The sequence below is a fragment of the Myxocyprinus asiaticus genome, chromosome 9, assembly GCF_019703515.2.
Source record: "Myxocyprinus asiaticus isolate MX2 ecotype Aquarium Trade chromosome 9, UBuf_Myxa_2, whole genome shotgun sequence".
Classification (NCBI taxonomy): domain Eukaryota; kingdom Metazoa; phylum Chordata; class Actinopteri; order Cypriniformes; family Catostomidae; genus Myxocyprinus; species Myxocyprinus asiaticus.
In genome coordinates, this window is record NC_059352.1 from 15362955 (window position 1) to 15380555 (window position 17601).

The 17601-nt window shown below is 38.5% G+C and overlaps 3 protein-coding genes and 1 pseudogene across 3 annotated transcripts; 2 read left to right on the forward strand and 2 right to left on the reverse strand.

The window, feature by feature from the left end:
* The window catches only part of LOC127446102 (sodium- and chloride-dependent GABA transporter 2-like), a 498776-nt pseudogene that overhangs the window by 259924 nt on the left and 221251 nt on the right, over positions 1 to 17601 (reverse strand).
* Positions 4686 to 8324, forward strand: sirt4 (sirtuin 4). The gene is made up of 4 exons (XM_051706767.1): positions 4686 to 4773; positions 5885 to 6369; positions 6446 to 6740; positions 7646 to 8324. Exons 2-4 carry the CDS (start codon positions 5885 to 5887, stop codon positions 7796 to 7798), a joined length of 933 nt encoding a protein of 310 aa, XP_051562727.1. The 5' UTR covers positions 4686 to 4773; the 3' UTR covers positions 7799 to 8324.
* c9h1orf74 (chromosome 9 C1orf74 homolog) lies at positions 9392 to 10613 on the reverse strand. The gene has a single exon (XM_051706769.1). The coding sequence runs from the start codon at positions 10411 to 10413 to the stop codon at positions 9625 to 9627; it is 789 nt and encodes a 262-aa protein (XP_051562729.1). The 5' UTR covers positions 10414 to 10613; the 3' UTR covers positions 9392 to 9624.
* Positions 10840 to 17539, forward strand: LOC127446094 (protein RFT1 homolog). Its single transcript, XM_051706753.1, has 13 exons — positions 10840 to 11071; positions 11158 to 11243; positions 11329 to 11448; positions 15205 to 15394; positions 15509 to 15610; positions 15712 to 15846; positions 15957 to 16035; positions 16129 to 16179; positions 16286 to 16416; positions 16505 to 16649; positions 16763 to 16868; positions 17024 to 17273; positions 17364 to 17539. Exons 1-13 carry the CDS (start codon positions 11009 to 11011, stop codon positions 17526 to 17528), a joined length of 1623 nt encoding a protein of 540 aa, XP_051562713.1. The 5' UTR covers positions 10840 to 11008; the 3' UTR covers positions 17529 to 17539.

Sequence of the window (17601 nt, forward strand, 5' to 3'; positions counted from 1 at the left end):
CATACAGTATGAGTCTCTAATATTTTCCATGTGTGCGCATTTATTATAACTGTTCACTTTGAAAACACTCACCCAATCCACACAATTCTCAACCAAGAACAAATCTACAGTGAGGTCTTCAGTAGGCATCATGACCGCTCCATTGAGGACTTTACGCCAGGCCATGAAACCTCTGCGTAAGACTTCAGATAGACAGTTACTCTGATTCAAACACTTTTCTAGTGGATATTACTAATACTATGATGAAGAAAGTGCGTATTGTTTTTATTTTACTGCTGTGCTCCATCAACAGCTGGGGTAAGTGTTGTGCGCATATGCCACTAAAATTATACAGTTTTCCTTTCACTTGTTAAATTGTATTTATTATTCTGTGTAGATATAGGTTTTTTTGCGAAACTGAGCCATGATATTATTCAATTGAAATATTTGCACACAAGGTGCGCTGGTGTATGGTGTCAGAGCCAGAGCAGAGGAAGTGTGCGAAGCTGGCCAAAGCATTGGTCACGGTCCATCCACCTGCAGCCATAACGGCCTTTACGCATCTCTCCCGTGTGAAAGCCTATGGCACTGCTGACTGCATTTTTAAGATATGGTGGGTTACAACATTTCATTTCAGTTACGTACTATTTGATGCTCGGACCTTGCAATATGTCAGTGCAAAACTGAAGTTTTCAGTTTATCTGAAGCATTTATCCAATTCTCATTTATTAAATTTTTGCTCCCAAGTCATATTGCATAACATTTTACCTCACTGAATAGAAGGAGCTCTGTCAGTGTATTAGTGCTTTAAAGTTCTGCTCTCCTCTCCTGTCAGGACAATAAATCTGACCTTATGACTCTGGATGCTTGAGAAGTGTACTAAGCTGTAAAACAGTTTGGTCTCACAGCTGTTGCAAAGGAAATCTAAAGGGATAGTACACTGTAAAAAGTTGACCCTAGATTTTTTTAAGGCAATTGGTTTGCATGCTTTTTCCTAAGTAAACATACTTATTTGGCTTAAGTGAACTTAGTTATTTAAGTACAGTTAACTAGTTACAAGTAATCTTAACTCATCCGTGATAAAAGTCTTGTTATTTTTAAATTGAATTATAGCACGTTTTATACAGTATAAGGGAAATTATGACTGGACTCTAGATTAACCGAATGGCACATTGTATTCACCTCAGCACATATATCTGTACTTTAGTTAAGTACAATTAAGTAAAGAACAATGACTTTAATTTAACAGGCTCCAAGTTCACCAGAGGTAACACTAATTACCCTAATGGTGACTTCACACAAATCACAACTATTAACCAGCTACAACAAAACAACAACAATAGTAATTAGAATTAAAATGATATACATTCTTTAATAACAATTATTATATTTCTCCATAAGTTCCTTTGTCTTGACCAAACATAATTTATTCAAGAGCAAGGGCTTATGGGTATTCCACAATTTTGTACTTGATAATTTTGAGTTAGTAGTACTTCAAGCAAAAGTTTAAAGAATGTACACTGGCGGCCAAAGGTTTGGAATAATGTACAGATTTTGCTGTTTCGGAAGGAAATTGGTACTTTAATTCACCAAAGTGGCATTCAACTGATCACAAAGTATAGTCATTACTGATGTAAAAAAAAAACAGCACCATCACTATTTGAAAAAGTAATTTTTGATCAAATCTAGACAGGCCCCATTTCCAGCAGCCATCTCTCCAACACCTTATCCTTGAGTAATCATGCTAATTTGGTACTAGAAAATCACTTGTCATTATATCAAACACAGTTGAAAGCTATTTGGTTCGTTAAATGAATTTTAACATTGTGTTTGTTTTTGAGTTGCCACAGTATGCAACAGACTGGCATGTCTTAAGGTCAATATTTGGTTAAAAAAAAAAAAAAATGGCTAAAAAGAAACGGCTTTCTCTAGAAACTCCTCAGTCAATCATTGTTTTGAAGAATGAAGGCTATACAATGCTTGAAATTGCATTGATGATGGAGATGTTGCCTTTCTGGGTGCGCCTGCCGGCAGGCTTTTCCCCACCTCTCTAGGGCTGGGGAGGGAAAAACAAAACAAAAAAGAGGAGAGGAGAGGGAAAGGGCAAGGCGGAGCGACAGTGAGAGAGAGAGGAAAAAAACCTGCTCGCCGGTTTCCCAGACACACCGTCGCCTGGTCCTCGATCACTCCTCCACCCTCTGGCGGACGACAGCCGCTCCTCCCCAGGCAGACCGGAGCGAGTCCTCCGACCCTGATGGAACGCCCCTCCGCAGCGAGCCCCTCCTCCCCTCACGGATGGCGGACATTCCTCCATGTCCAGGCGGTCGGCAGCAACTCTTCCGCATCCAGGCGGATGGCCACAGCTGCACATTTGGGTGGATGGCAGTGGCGAGCACTCCATGACAGCGCATCCTTCCACCTTATGGAGTTTCGGCACCAATGTAACAAGGTTAAGGTTGGGAAAGGAGGAGGCGGGAACCGGCTAAACAGTCAAAATAATATTTAATAAGAACTTAAAAAGACACACAACATAGACACACACATGGCAGCTGCATGTGGTTGTTTGCCAGGAGGTCAAGGCAATCTTTGGAAGGTTTGCATGGGTGGAACTGAGGAAGCTGCCACCAAACGGTGTGCTGACAACCATTATGAGCGTTATTATGGCAATATGGGTGCATTAAGGTGAGGAACTGCTGTTATTTACACAGTTCAAATAAAATGGTGTATAATGGAGAGAGAATGTCTCATCCCACATTAAAACATTGTACTTGTTATATCAGGTACTTCGTTGGAGACCCCAGTGGGAAAAGCTTTGAAGATGTGGCCTTTATGGAACACCACAATCTGGAGAGCAACATTAATTGTATGATGTACACCCTGAGAAATCCAATTGTACTCCAGCTTGTTTTTGATAGTATTTTAATAGAGATGGCCTATATAGTTATTGATAACTAAATTCACTTCATTCACCTCGGTACATACCATCTGATAGTCAACATTTTGTTATTTTTATTTAGTTAATCAGTAAACTATTACTGGGTAGCCATTGTCAAGCAGGGTTATTGTGATATGGTCATGGACAGCAAGAAAAAAAACATTGCTAAATGAAAATAATAAATACGGATTATGTTTGTACTACTGGGTCACTGCTTGATGTCCATTGCTGAACCTGAATCCTTGAGAAGCACTGGTTTAGACATCACAGTATGTTGACATACTGTCATTATTAATGTGTATGTTTGATGGACAGATCTAAACACCAGTGGCACAGCTCGCATTTATGACCTCCTCATGAAGTCACAGGTCTGCTACTAATAGTCATTTGATTGATGACTTCGCTTCAGTCTGTGCATGCACTAGTCTTTTGTAAGCAAGCTGAATTTGCACTCAATTTCTAAAGATTTCTAAAGTGTTGTTTTATACATGGACGACATCCTAAATTTATTAGGTATTTTTATTTGCAATGGTTTGCACAGTATGTCTTTGTCTTTATAACCTGATACTTGATTATATACATTTTGATCAAGAATTTTCTGACATTCACCATACCAAACTCACATTTCCCAGGAACAATACTGATCATCCCAATGGATGTATTTTGGTTTATTGGAGACCATAGCAGCTCCTCCTGATTTTGGGTTCCACCTGTTTTAGTCTCAGCAGTACGGAGAGATCTTTATCTCTTTAAAGATGCTACAAATTAGGGGGCCTGGGTAGCTCAGCGAGTATTGACGCTGACTACCACCCCTGGAGTCGCAGTTCATATCCAGGGTGTGCTGAGTGACTCCAGCAGGTCTCCTAAGCAACCAAATTGGCCCGGTTGCTAGGGAGGGTTGAGTCACATGGGGTAACCTCCTCGTGGTTGCGATTAGTGGTTCTCGCTCTCAATGGGGTGCGTGGTAAGTTATGCGTGGATCGCGGAAAGTAGCATGATCCTCCACATGCTGTGAGTCTCCACTGTGTCATGCACAACCAGCTACGTGATTAGATGCGCGGATTGACTGTCTCGGAAGCGGAGGCAACTGAGACTTGTCCTCCGCCATCTGGATTGTAACCGCGCCACCACGAGGTCCTACTAAGTAGTGGGAATTGGGCATTCTGAAAAGGGGATAAAAAAGATGCTACAAATTGCCTTGTTCACACCAGTCACATGGACTACCACACAGTACTCACAGGCAGAGAGCATCTTTAACTGCACACACTCGAGTAAGAATAAAAAGAAAACATGCTTACCAATAACTGGTTTCATCTAAGAATCACTGGGCTTTTGAAAAAGAATGCAAGTTTAAAACCTCATAGTTTTATGTAATTTGATATATTATTCTTTTGAGGTTTTTTTACATATTTGTTTTGTTTTTGTTTCTGACCGGTATTTTGCATCTCTGCAATCAGGATGTGTGCAGCATATTCTAAACAACCTAGATGAAATAGTATTATTCATGATTTGGTTGTCATAAAAAAGCACGCATCATAAATGTATATGTCTTTTTTTTTTGTTGTTGTTGTTGTTTATATATATATATATATATATATATATGACATACAATAAAATACGGTTTAAAGAGCTTATGGCTTAAATGTTATGAATACGTTTAGTCGAAGAGCATGAAAACTGCACCAGCTCAGAGTCAAGTGGGTGATGCCAGAAGAAATGACGTTGACGGGACTACACTTACCACCATGCACCTGTGTTAAAACACGGAAGTGCTTTTTGACGACCTCTACTGCTGGGAATACTGCTAAACTAATGCTTACGAAACAGAAGACTTGTTTCCTGGGATTTTATTAATACAGGTACGCATTATTATTTGCGTTTGTATAAATAGCTGTAGTTAGAATTATTTTAGTTATTCTCCTGGCTTGCTTGACATTTGTATCAAGTCAATGAGTTGGTTACATTTTCGTAAATCAAATGCAAACCTCACAAAACTGAATTCACGGGCTTGGGTATTTAATAATTATGTTTATAATGTAATAATTTACCTTATTATGTTCAAGCAAAAATGTAATGTTTTGCAGAACATGTATGATGAATAATGTTATTGTGATAACATATTACCATTTAGAACATTTGAGGCTTTGCACTTTAAGGTTCTTATGATGTCATAATCAGCGGTGACTGTTAAAGGTTTAATTTACAGACAACAACAATTTGAAATTATGGAACAGGAGGCATATTATTTTTGTAACTTTTAGGCCTTGATTTTCAAAATATATTTGTGTAAATATAATTTAAATGAAATTTTCACATTTCAGTGAGTTTTCAGAATGTGATTTTCTTTAAACATTCTTTATTACAATTTTGTTTGCATTAAAATTTTCCACAAAAAGTTAAATAAAAGTACACAGTATGTAGTTATAAAGTTGGGAACACCCATTAGTGCCCATATTTACTCAAATACTGTATTACATCAGGAAGTTAGTATTATATATACATCATTCTGTAATGTCTTTAATAACATAGTTGGGAAACTATGTGCAAAATGTTGTATCATGGATGTTTTGTGGACTTCATATGCATACTAGTGCACGTACAAAAATACATAACTTTTATGAACATATTTTTCAAATACAATTTTGCTATATCAGTGTTGAAGAAGAAACTTAGCCTGAAGTCAAAAGGTTGATTTATAAATGAAAAAACTATTATTTTGCCTATAGTGCCTTCATTGTAATAACCTGATGTTCTATATTTAACAAACAACAACAGCTTGGCTGATGTTTTTCAACATGACATATTTCAACCCATGATATGTAAATGTATATTAAACAGTGGCATTTTGCCACTTTTCTGTCTTGGCAACAGATTGTCATCTCTGCACAATCAAATCATTTTGCAAAACTGCTTGATGTTGATAAACAGTTGTTGTTTGATTTTTCTGCTGTTGTATGGCTGGATCTGTAGATGTTGTTGTCATGGAGATCCCTGCCTCCATGTGTGGCAGTGGGAAGGCGTACTTCTTCAGTACAAGCTGGTGTACAAAGATATGTTCCTGCAAGTGACTCAATTGACTCCTGTGCTTTGGAACAGCTACAGGCCTTTGTGTCACAAGCTTCACGTTTATTTGTAATCAGTGGTGCTGGAATCTCCACTGAATCTGGCATCCCAGACTATAGATCAGAGGGTGTGGGACTGTACGCACGGACCGACAGGCGGCCTATGCAGCACTCAGAGTTTGTGCGGAGTGCAAAATCGAGGCAGCGATACTGGGCGCGGAACTATATGGGGTGGCCCCAGTTCTCTTCACACTTCCCTAATTCAGCTCATTTGGCCTTAAAAGACTGGGAAGACAAGGGTAAACTGCACTGGCTTGTCACTCAGAATGTAGATTCCTTACATTCAAAGGCTGGACATCAGAGACTAACTGAACTTCATGGATGCGCACACAAGTAATGTACAAAAGTCTTGAAGATAATTTGAATATATATGTACTTTTGTGTGTATTTATTTGCTGTCTGCTCTCAGGGTCGTGTGTTTGGGCTGTGGGCATCTGACTCCACGAGCAGAGCTTCAGAAGCGTTTTGCAGCACTAAACCCAAGCTGGGCAGCAAGTGCGGGTGCTGTGGCCCCAGATGGAGATGTATTTCTGGAAGACGAGCAGGTGCTGAACTTCAGAGTACCTGGATGTGATGCATGTGGGGGTATCCTCAAACCTGAGGTGACATTCTTTGGTGATGTAGTAAACCAGACTACAGTTAAATTTGTGCATAACAAGCTGGCAGAGTCGGATGCTGTGCTTGTGGCTGGATCCTCTCTTCAGGTGAGTAATGAAAAAAGAATGAATCTTTTAGGGTTAGATTCTTATTACTGCAAAATTAAATGCTCTTTTTTTTTTTGTGAACAATTGTTTTTATTCAGGGCTCAATTCAGTACAAATACTAACAGTACAAAATAGAATTTACATGTATACGAGCTGTAGATAGCTCCAATGAAATTATATCTAGCAGAAATAGGGCCCATATGCGTCTGCTCATTGTGTGTGGAGAGGGTTCCATTGACAAACTAAAAACTTTTTTGCTGCTGCAAAAGCCACTAACAATAAATTCCTCTGGTGTGACAATAGTTAAAAAGCTCTGGAGGCAAAACTATGTCTCTGTTTAATAGGTGAGAAAAATCCCGAGCAAATCCCAAAAGAAATGTAGATATGTGCCAAGGGCTCCTTGTGGACATAAATTAAAATTTGGGGAGTGCGCCAATGTAGTCATTTCCAATGGATCATCTGATGGTTTGGATTTTTTGAGCATAATGCAATTGTCTTCCAAACTTGATCAGAGAAAAGCTCTTGCGTGTTACAGTTTATGTCCTTAGACCATATAGTTACTATGGATAAAGGTTTATACAAATTTTTAAGGAGGAAGGAATAAATGCAAGAAGCAGAGATAGTAGAACTTTCGGATGGGAGGATTAGTTGTCGCAGAGGATGCACAGGCAATTGCACATCCCAAGGAACTCTATATGCGCGGAGAGCAGACCTGATGCACAGATATATGAAAAGGAAGTGCCTGGCAGGTTAAAATGGTCCTTGATGACCTGAAAGAATTTCAGACCCTTGTCATCATTGTTATCACCTTAACAGTTAATTTTGTATTTAGCCCATGTGGGACAATAAAATTGGTCCTTTCCTGATAAAAAGTTCAAAATTAAATGCTCTCTGTTGCATTTCAGGTTTATTCTGGGTACCGCTTTCTCCTTGCTGCCAGTGAAAGGAAACTTCCAATAGCCATTGTGAACATCGGATCTACAAGGGCTGATCACCTTGCTGAGGTCAGGTTGAGTGCTCGCTGTGGAGAAGTGCTGCCAGCTATTCAACTGACCTGAGAGAGAAACAGACTGTTCTTTACCTTCAGATTACTCTCAACCTCAGCACTTCATACACTACGTGGAAATCAGTTTTGGTTTGTATCATGGCTGCTTGCATAATACATCTGAAATCTACCTTACTGTGGACAGAAATGGCTGAAGTACTTTAACATTTCTGGTTAGAGTTGTATGTGCATTGTGTAAAGCATATTTTAATGTATTGCCTGTAGTTACTGTATAATTTAACATAAAATTATGTAAATTCAAACATATCTTCAAGATCTTTATCTTGTAGAATCTACTTTTTGAATTGTGATTACTGTAAAGCAAGTCACCAAGCCCCTCAAGAATGAATCTGAAAAACTTGAATGATAATCATGAAATCCTAAATGAGGAGGATGAATTATAACTGTATTTTTATTTAAATAGTAATGGTGGTTTTATCACTATTTAAATCTGTGTATTTTTGAATATTAGTAATGATTGTTAATTTTACTTGTTAATAACCTTTTGTTCTGCCAAACAAATAAAGGAATTGAACTTTTTTTTTATATAGTTCATTGTTGTTGTAACAGTTTAGCAGCTAATTCTAATATTATTGTGTACTTTTTAGCATTTAATGTTTAGTTACCCTGTATCTTTAATTTCCAAGTTTAAAGGGATAGTTCACCCAAAAATGAAAATTCTCACATCATTTACTTACCCTCATACATCCCAGATGTGCATGACTTTCTTTCTTCTGCTGAACACAAACAGATTTTTAGAAACATATCTCAGCTCTGAAGGTCCTCACAATTTGAAGCTCCAGAAAGCACATAAAGGCAGCATAAAAGTAATCCATACAACTCCAATGGTTAAATCCATTTCTTCAGAAGTGATTTGATACTGTAGGTGTGGGTGAAAAACAGATCAGTATTTAAAGAGATAGTTCACCCAAAAATGAAAATTCTCTCATCATTTACTCACCCTAAAGCCATCCCAGATGTATATGACTAACTTTCTTCTGCAGAACACAAACAAAGCTTATTTCAGCTTTATAGGTCCACACAATGCAAGTGAATTGGTGCCAATATTTTGAAGCTCCAAAATGCACATAAAGGCAGCATAAAAGTAATCCATATGACTCCAGTGGTTAAATCCATATCTTCAGAAGTCATATGATAGGTGTGGGAGAGAAACCGAACAATATTTAAGTCCCTTTTTAATATTAATCTCCACTTTCACATTCTTTTTTTTTTTTCTTTTTTTTGGAGATTCGCATTCTTCGTGCATATCGCCACCTACTGTCAGGGAGGAAAATTTATAGTAAAAAAGGACTTAAATATTGATCTGTTTCTCACCAACACCTATCATATAACTTCTGAAAATATAGATGTAACCACTGGAGTCATATGGATTACTCTTACGTCTCCTTTATGTTCATTTTGGAGCTTCAAAATGTTGGTACCCATTTAATTCCATTGTAAGGACCTGCAGAGCTGAGATATTGATGAATATATCAGTTTTTCGTTTCTGTTCAGCACAAGAAAGTCATTCACATCTGGGATGGCATGAGGGTGAGTAAATGATGAGAAAATATTTATTTTGGGGTGAACTATCCCTTTAAGTGTCACCAACACAGTGCATACTATCTTTTAATATGTTGTTATATGATGCAAGGAAATGTAGTGAAAAGGAAGGGGGCAAATGATCACATCTTATTTTTTTCTGCATCCTTTATACAAACAAGTAATAAATGTGACATTATAAAAAAATGGTAACAGTACCAGGAGAGGTGTTGACCATGACAAATGCATTCATAGTGCTAACTGGCACAAAAAAGGAACATAAGTTCAAAGCCTTGCCTAAAGCGTCACAGCAGGTAAGGTGACAGTATTCCTAGAAAAGCAGAGATCAGTCAAAACTGCCTGTTTGTTAAATCTATCTCTCAGATGCTCAGTCCATTGCTGCATATGGCATTGTACATCTGACCACAGCTTCTCAGGAACACTGAATGAGTAAAGACAACATCGGTGACTTATGTCAGCTATCTGCAACTTGACCCAAACAGTGGACACAACCAGTGGCGTCATACACAAACAGTTCCCAAATCCTTTGGTTTGGTCAAACCAGTAGAATGCTGGATAACCTAAAAGGATTCCAAAGAGTGTACACAAATTCCACTCATTATACAACTCTTCTCCGACCACAATAACTGAGGAGCTTTCATGCACCTCATTCATAAATAGTCCCAAAAGAGCTTTGATCATCTCCTCAGTTCTTTTCTCAAATCCAAGCAAGACAGGTTGTTTTCTAGAGGGGCACACATCAATAAGGAGGACACTTTTATTTTGGAGCAGTTCATCCAAGTGGGACTTAATCGTGGCAAGGTTAAAGATGAATGTGTTGTCATCAATGGACAGTATCTGTAATGCACTGGTTACAATTCCATACTCCTGAAGTGAGTTAAGATAGAGCTGAATCTGTTCTGGGTTTGTTGCATTACAGTCGTACAGAAAAGCAGGTTTGGTGCCCAGATCCACAGCTTTAATTTGAACAGTCAAATCAAGACAAGTGGACGGAGACAGGCGTTTCTTACCAGTACGCAAGAACTTCTGGGCTGCTGCGATGAGAACATCTGGTGAGGTGTCCATTACTTATGGTTTCTTCGTCTCCCTATGGATTCATCTTAACAAGGACACATCCTACAGAATGAGATGTTTATTGAGATCATAACTGTTGAACACTTTTACTGAATTACCGGCTCAGAGACGGACATAAATAGACCAGTCTTGCATCGGTCAGGAGAGCTTCATAGTTTCATATGCACACACTTCCTGTTGTTAAAAGTTTAAAAAGTCAATATAAAAATATAATATAGATTAACGACAGTAAAAATCCATCATGGCCATATTTTTTGTCTGTTTAAAAAATGTAATTACATTTAAATGATTTTTTTTTTTTAATTAATTCTAACTGTGAGATAACGCGCGTCGTTTAAGCGTCAGTTAGACGCCACTGAAAAAAGCAGACTTTTATTTTGAAAGCGTTTCATCGTAAGGCGGAAGTGGATTCTGTTTGACAAGCTGTACATTTGTTAAACACATTTCTGTAAAGCAGCACAGTAAGGTGTATGTGTAATGAAGCGAAGGTAGCGTTTATTTTCACCACCGGTTAATTTTTGTGATTTAATCAAGTTGTTAGTGCGTTTAACAACTTGTTATTTGAGTTTAAATAGTCAAGTATACCATGGGTTCAGAGGATGTGCTCAAGAGTGCCTCAACGTTGGCGTCTTATAATGTTCTGCTTCAGGTACTATTTAAATTAATACACATACACTAAATACACATTTTGTAGCGTCAGTGGCAGTATTCCTCTGAATGTGCATTATGTTATAGGTGATGTTTCGGGTGTTGACGTTTCTCTTGAATGCATTTACCTTGCGCTTTGTGTCCAAGGAGCTGATAGGTGTGGTAAATGTCAGGTGGGTTTACAGTTGCACAACATAAAGACAAGTTTTATTTGTGTGTGGAGGGAGTAACTAACTGCTGCACATGCTTGTGTTACAGGTTGATGCTGCTCTATTCTACATTGGTGTTTCTCTCCAGAGAGGCGTTTAGGAGGGCATGTCTAAGCGGTGAAGGGGCGGGGCGTAACTGGAGACAGGTGATCAACCTGTTATGGCTCACGTAAGTTGAAATGCCTGAGTAATGAGAGGATTGATTGGTTGTAATGATAGACTCTAAGATTTAAAGGAATAGCTCACCCAAAAATGAAAAATCTGTCATCCTTTGCTCTCCCTCATGTCGGTCCAAACCTGATTTTCTTTCTTCGGTGTAACAGAAAATTACATATTTTGGAGAATGTTGTTCTTAAAACAAACATTGTTTTTCAAAGCTTCTTTGTTGCTCTTTTCTATACAGTGAAAGGGGATGTACAAAATGACAAATAAGCATCATAAAAGTAGTCTACACCGATCAGCCACAACATTAAAACCACCTGTCTAATATTGTGTAGGTCCCCTTAGTGCCGCCAAAACAGCACCAACCCGCATCTCAGAATAACATTCTGAGATGATATTCTTCTCACCACAATGGTACAAAGCAGTTATCTGAGTTACCGTAGACTTTGTCAGTTTGAACCAGTCTGGCCATTCTTTGTTGACCTCTCTCATCAACAAGGCATTTTTGTTCACAGAACTGCCACTCACTGGATGTTTTTTGTTTCTGGCACCATTCTTTTTTTTTTTTTTTTTTTAAAGAAGCCTAGAAGCCTTTATTTTGGTCACACATTATACATAAATTTTTGCATATATACAGTGAAATGTATTTGTTTTTCACATATTCCAGCTAAGCTGGGGTCAGAGTGCAGGGTCAGCCATGATACGGTGACCCTGGAGCAGATAGGGTCAAGGGCCCAACTGTGGCATCTTGGCGGTTCTAGAGATTCTAGAGACTGTTGTGCGTGAAAATCCCAGGAGATCAACAGTTGCAGAAATACTCAAACCAGCCTATCTGGCACCAACAATTATCCATGCGATTATCTAATCAGCCAATCGTGTGGCAGCAGTGCAGTGCATAAAATGATGCAGATACGGGTCTGGAGCTTCAGTTAATGTTCACATCAACCATCAGAATGGGGAAAAAAATTTGATCTCAGTGATTTGGACCGTGGCATGATTGGTGGTGCCAAACGGGCTGGTTTGAGTATTTCTGTAACTGCTGATCTCCAGGGATTTTCACAAACAACAGTCTCTAGAATTTACTCCGAATGGTGCCAAAAACAATAAGCATCTAGTGAGCGGCAGTTCTGTGGACGAAAATGCCTTGTTGATGAGAGAGGTCAACAGAGAATGGCCAGACTGGTTTGAACTGACAAAGTCTACGGTAACTCAGATATCCGCTCTGTACAATTATGATGAAAAGAATATAATCTCAGAATGCAATTCTGAGATGCGGGTTGGCACGAGGGAGACCTACACAATATTAGGCAGGTGGTTTTAATGTTGTGGCTGATTGGTGTATATATAATATCTCAGCTCTATCTATCTATCTATCTATCTATCTATATATATATATATATATATATATATATATATATATATATATATATATATATATATATATATATACATACAGTACTGTGCAAAAGTTTTAGGGACTGGTGAAAAATGTTGCATAGTGAGGATGTCTTCAAAAATAATGCCATAAATAGTTTTCATTTATCAATTAATGTCATGCAAAGTCCAGTAAACATACAAAAGCTAAATTAGCATTTGGTGTGACCACCTTTGCCTTCAAAACAGCACCAATTCTCCTAGGTACACCTGGAAACAGTTTTTCTTGGTTGTTGGCAGATAGGATGTTCCAGGCTTCTTGAAGAATTTGCCACAGTTCTTCTATCTGTTTAGGCTGTCTCAATTGCGTCTGTCTCTTCATGTAATCCCATACTGACTCGATGTCCAGTGGGAGGCTCTGTGAAGGACATGCTGTCTGTTGCAGGGCTCCCTGTTCTTCTATTCTAATCTATTCTATTTACAAAAGTAATGATTGGGAGTCTAAAATTTATATTTCCTATTGACACACTAAAGCTGAAGATATACAGTACGTAACTATCTTAAGATAAATATTTTTGTGAAACATCTTATGTGCCTTAGACTTTTGCACAGTACTGTGCATATACAGGTGCATCTCAATAAATTAGAATGTCGTGGAAAAGTTAATTTATTTCAGTAATTCAACTCAAATTGTGAAACTCGTGTATTAAATAAATTCATTGCACACAGACTGAAGTAGTTTAAGTCTTTGGTTCTTTTAATTGTGATGATTTTAGCTCACATTTAACAAAAACCCACCAATTCACTATCTCAAAAAATTAGAATATGGTGACATGCCAATCAGCTAATCAACTCAAAACACCTGCAAAGGTTTCCTGAGCCTTCAAAATGGTCTCTCAGTTTGGTTCACTAGGCTACACAATCATGGGGAAGACTGCTGATCTGACAGTTGTCCAGAAGACAATCATTGACACCCTTCACAAGGAGGGTAAGCCACAAACATTCATTGCCAAAGAAGCTGGCTGTTCACAGAGTGCTGTATCCAAGCATGTTAACAGAAAATTGAGTGGAAGGAAAAAGTGTGGAAGAAAAAGATGCACAACCAACCGAGAGAACCGCAGCCTTATGATTGTCAAGCAAAATCGATTCAAGAATTTGGGTGAACTTCACAAGGAATGGACTGAGGCTGGGGTCAAGGCATCAAGAGCCACCACACACAGACATGTCAAGGAATTTGGCTACAGTTGTCGTATTCCTCTTGTTAAGCCACTCCTGAACCACAGACAACGTCAAAGGCGTCTTACCTGGGCTAAGGAGAAGAAGAACTGGACTGTTGCCCAGTGTTCCAAAGTCCTCTTTTCAGATGAGAGCAAGTTTTGTATTTCATTTGGAAACCATGGTCCTAGAGTCTGGAGGAAGGGTGGAGAAGCTCATAGCCCAAGTTGCTTGAAGTCCAGTGTTAAGTTTCCACAGTCTGTGATGATTTGGGGTGCAATGGCATCTGCTGGTGTTGGTCCATTGTGTTTTTTGAAAACCAAAGTCACTGCACCCGTTAACCAAGAAATTTTGGAGCACTTCATGCTTCCTTCTGCTGACCAGCTTTTTAAAGATGCTGATTTCATTTTCCAGCAGGATTTGGCACCTGCCCACACTGCCAAAAGCACCAAAAGTTGGTTAAATGACCATGGTGTTGGTGTGCTTGACTGGCCAGCAAACTCACCAGACCTGAACCCCATAGAGAATCTATGGGGTATTGTCAAGAGGAAAATGAGAAACAAGAGACCAAAAAATGCAGATGAGCTGAAGGCCACTGTCAAAGAAACCTGGGCTTCCATACCACCTCAGCAGTGCCACAAACTGATCACCTCCATGCCATGCCGAATTGAGGCAGTAATTAAAGCAAAAGGAGCCCCTACCAAGTATTGAGTACATATACAGTAAATGAACATACTTTCCAGAAGGCCAACAATTCACTAAAAATGTTTTTTTTATTGGTCTTATGATGTATTCTAATTTTTTGAGATAGTGAATTGGTGGGTTTTTGTTAAATGTGAGCCAAAATCATCACAATTAAAAGAACCAAAGACTTAAACTACATCAGTCTGTGTGCATTGAATTTATTTAATACACGAGTTTCACAATTTGAGTTGAATTACTGAAATAAATGAACTTTTCCACGACATTCTAATTTATTGAGATGCACCTGTGTATATATATATATATATATTATTTTTTTTGTGTGTGTTGTTATTATTATTATTTTTTTAGGAATATTCCGATATTTATTTTCCACAATTTCCAAAAGTTTTGATGGTGTAAATATTTTGAAAGTATGATAATTATGTCATTCTCTTCTCTCCCTTTCACTCTGCTCTTCTCAAACTGGCAGATTTCCTCTGGGCTGTGTATGGGGTGTGTTATTGGTCTGTGTTTGGTGGTGGGTGCTCCAGGCCCCTGATCCAGAGTCCATCCCTCATTATGTTCCTGCTGTTGGACTGTTTTGCCTGGCTGCACTTACAGAGCTTCTGGCTGAACCTCTCTGGGTCCTTGCACATGCGCACATGTTTGTCCGTTTGAAGGTATCTTAAGCTGTCTGTACTACTTTATACTGCACTTGAAAAATCAATGTAGATTTGAATGAGATAAAGATAAAACAACTATTTGATTAAATAAATTGTATTATAAATTGACAGGTGATTGCTGAAAGCTTAGCCATGATCGCCAAATGTCTTGTTACCGTAGTAATGGTGGTCTCAGCACCTCAGTGGGGGCTTTACATCTTCTCTGCAGCCCAGGTTTGTGTGTTTACATGTTTGCATACTTAGCATATGCAGTATCTATAGCTTTTGGTGGCAATGCCTTTCTATTGTAATCTTGTGTGTTTTTGATTTGAAAGTGTGTCTATGCAGGGTTTTTGCTCCTTTGTTACGTGTTATACTTTGTCCATTTCCTCGGCTCAGAGGAAGCAGAGAGGAAATCCTTCCCTATTCTTCACATATCAGACCTCTTACCATGTAGGGTGCACCATGAGGTGTGATTTTATTTTACTATACCACTTTTTTTTTGTTTTGTTACACACATAAACCCATTTTTTTTTTTTTCCTCCGGTGAAAAAACTAACCTGTATTTTTTTCTACATAGCCACTGCTAAACTGGAAGCTGACCACACTAACCTGGAGTTTTTTCAAACAGTCCTTTCTCAAACAGATACTTACAGAAGGTCAGTGGCACTACACACACAACCTATTGTACTAAGAACTTTTTGTTGAGCTTTCAAATGTTTTTGATAAATGTTTTGATTTTGATTTTGTAGGCGAGCGTTATGTGATGACATTTTTGAATGTGCTTAGCTTTGGAGACCAGGGTGAGATTGTTATTCACAGAAGATACGCATTCATACATAAAAAGTTGTATACATTTTTTCTTAATGTATTCATGTTAATTTTTCTACTTCCCTATCTTTTTTGCAGGGGTTTATGATATAATAAACAACCTGGGCTCAATGGTGGCACGATTTCTTTTCCTGCCCATTGAGGAGAGTTTCTATGTTTTTTTTGCCAAAGTCCTGGAGCGTGGCCGAGATGTGCGGCATCAAAAACAAGTCAGTATCCATTTACGTGACTTACTTAACTTAGTGCAACCAGTCTGATGTGAAATTGGATAATTGTGAAATGTGGATTGATCCACAGGAGGAAATTTCCATGGCAGCTGAGGTACTGGAATGTCTTTTGAAACTGGTGCTTTTGATTGGTCTGATCATCACAGTGTTTGGTTATGCATACTCCCATCTAGCACTTGACATATATGGTGGGGAGCTTCTAAGCAGCGGAACAGGTAAAAAACAAATGCACTCACACTAAGTAATAAAGCAAAATAACTCCTTATATTTTACAAAGAACTTAAGATTTTCATATGATATTATGGAAGTTTGTTTGTTTATTTTGCAGGGCCAGTGCTCCTGCGGTGTTATAGCTGTTATGTTTTGCTGTTAGCCATTAATGGAGTAACAGAGTGTTTTGTTTTTGCTGCCATGAGCAAAGAGGAGGTTGACAGGTGAACAACACACAATCCTTTATTACTTTATAATAACTATTTTACAATAATGTTATAACAGCATTACAATTTGATTGCCAAGACTGAGGCCTGAAATAAGTAATGAGGCCTTCTTGTTTTTTTCTTGTTTTTTTTTTTTTCTTTTCTCTCTTTAGGTATAATCTAATGATGCTGGGCCTGTCTGCCTCCTTTCTGCTGCTTTCTTATTGGCTTACCTGGATGTTTGGGGGAGTCGGCTTCATTTTGGCGAATTGCTGTAACATGGCTTTACGAATCACTCACAGTATTGTTTACATACATCGGTATTTCCTGCAAAGTGAACACAAACCACTGTGGGGGCTCCGCCCACATTCCACTGTCATAATAGCACTTGGCATAAGCTTCATCATCACAACCTTTTCAGAGGTATTGTAGGAAATGGCTCATCGCTCAAGTTTGAATGTAGGTAATGTTGTGCGATCAGCACATCTGATTTGTAACCTCTTTGTCTTTCAGAGCATATTCTGCTGTGATGGTGGCTCATTGCCAAGGCTGGCTCATGTTGCCGTGGGGGCAGTTTGTCTCCTGGGTGTGGCCATCACAGTGTTTCTAACAGAAACAAAACTTGTGGAGTTCGTCAAAACACAATTACTACCCAAATACAGCAAGAAACGTACATGACCTTCTACTGACTTCAGTGGACTGAAAGCTGCTAATGACTTGGTTACAAATAACCAAAGTGAATTTGAATGAC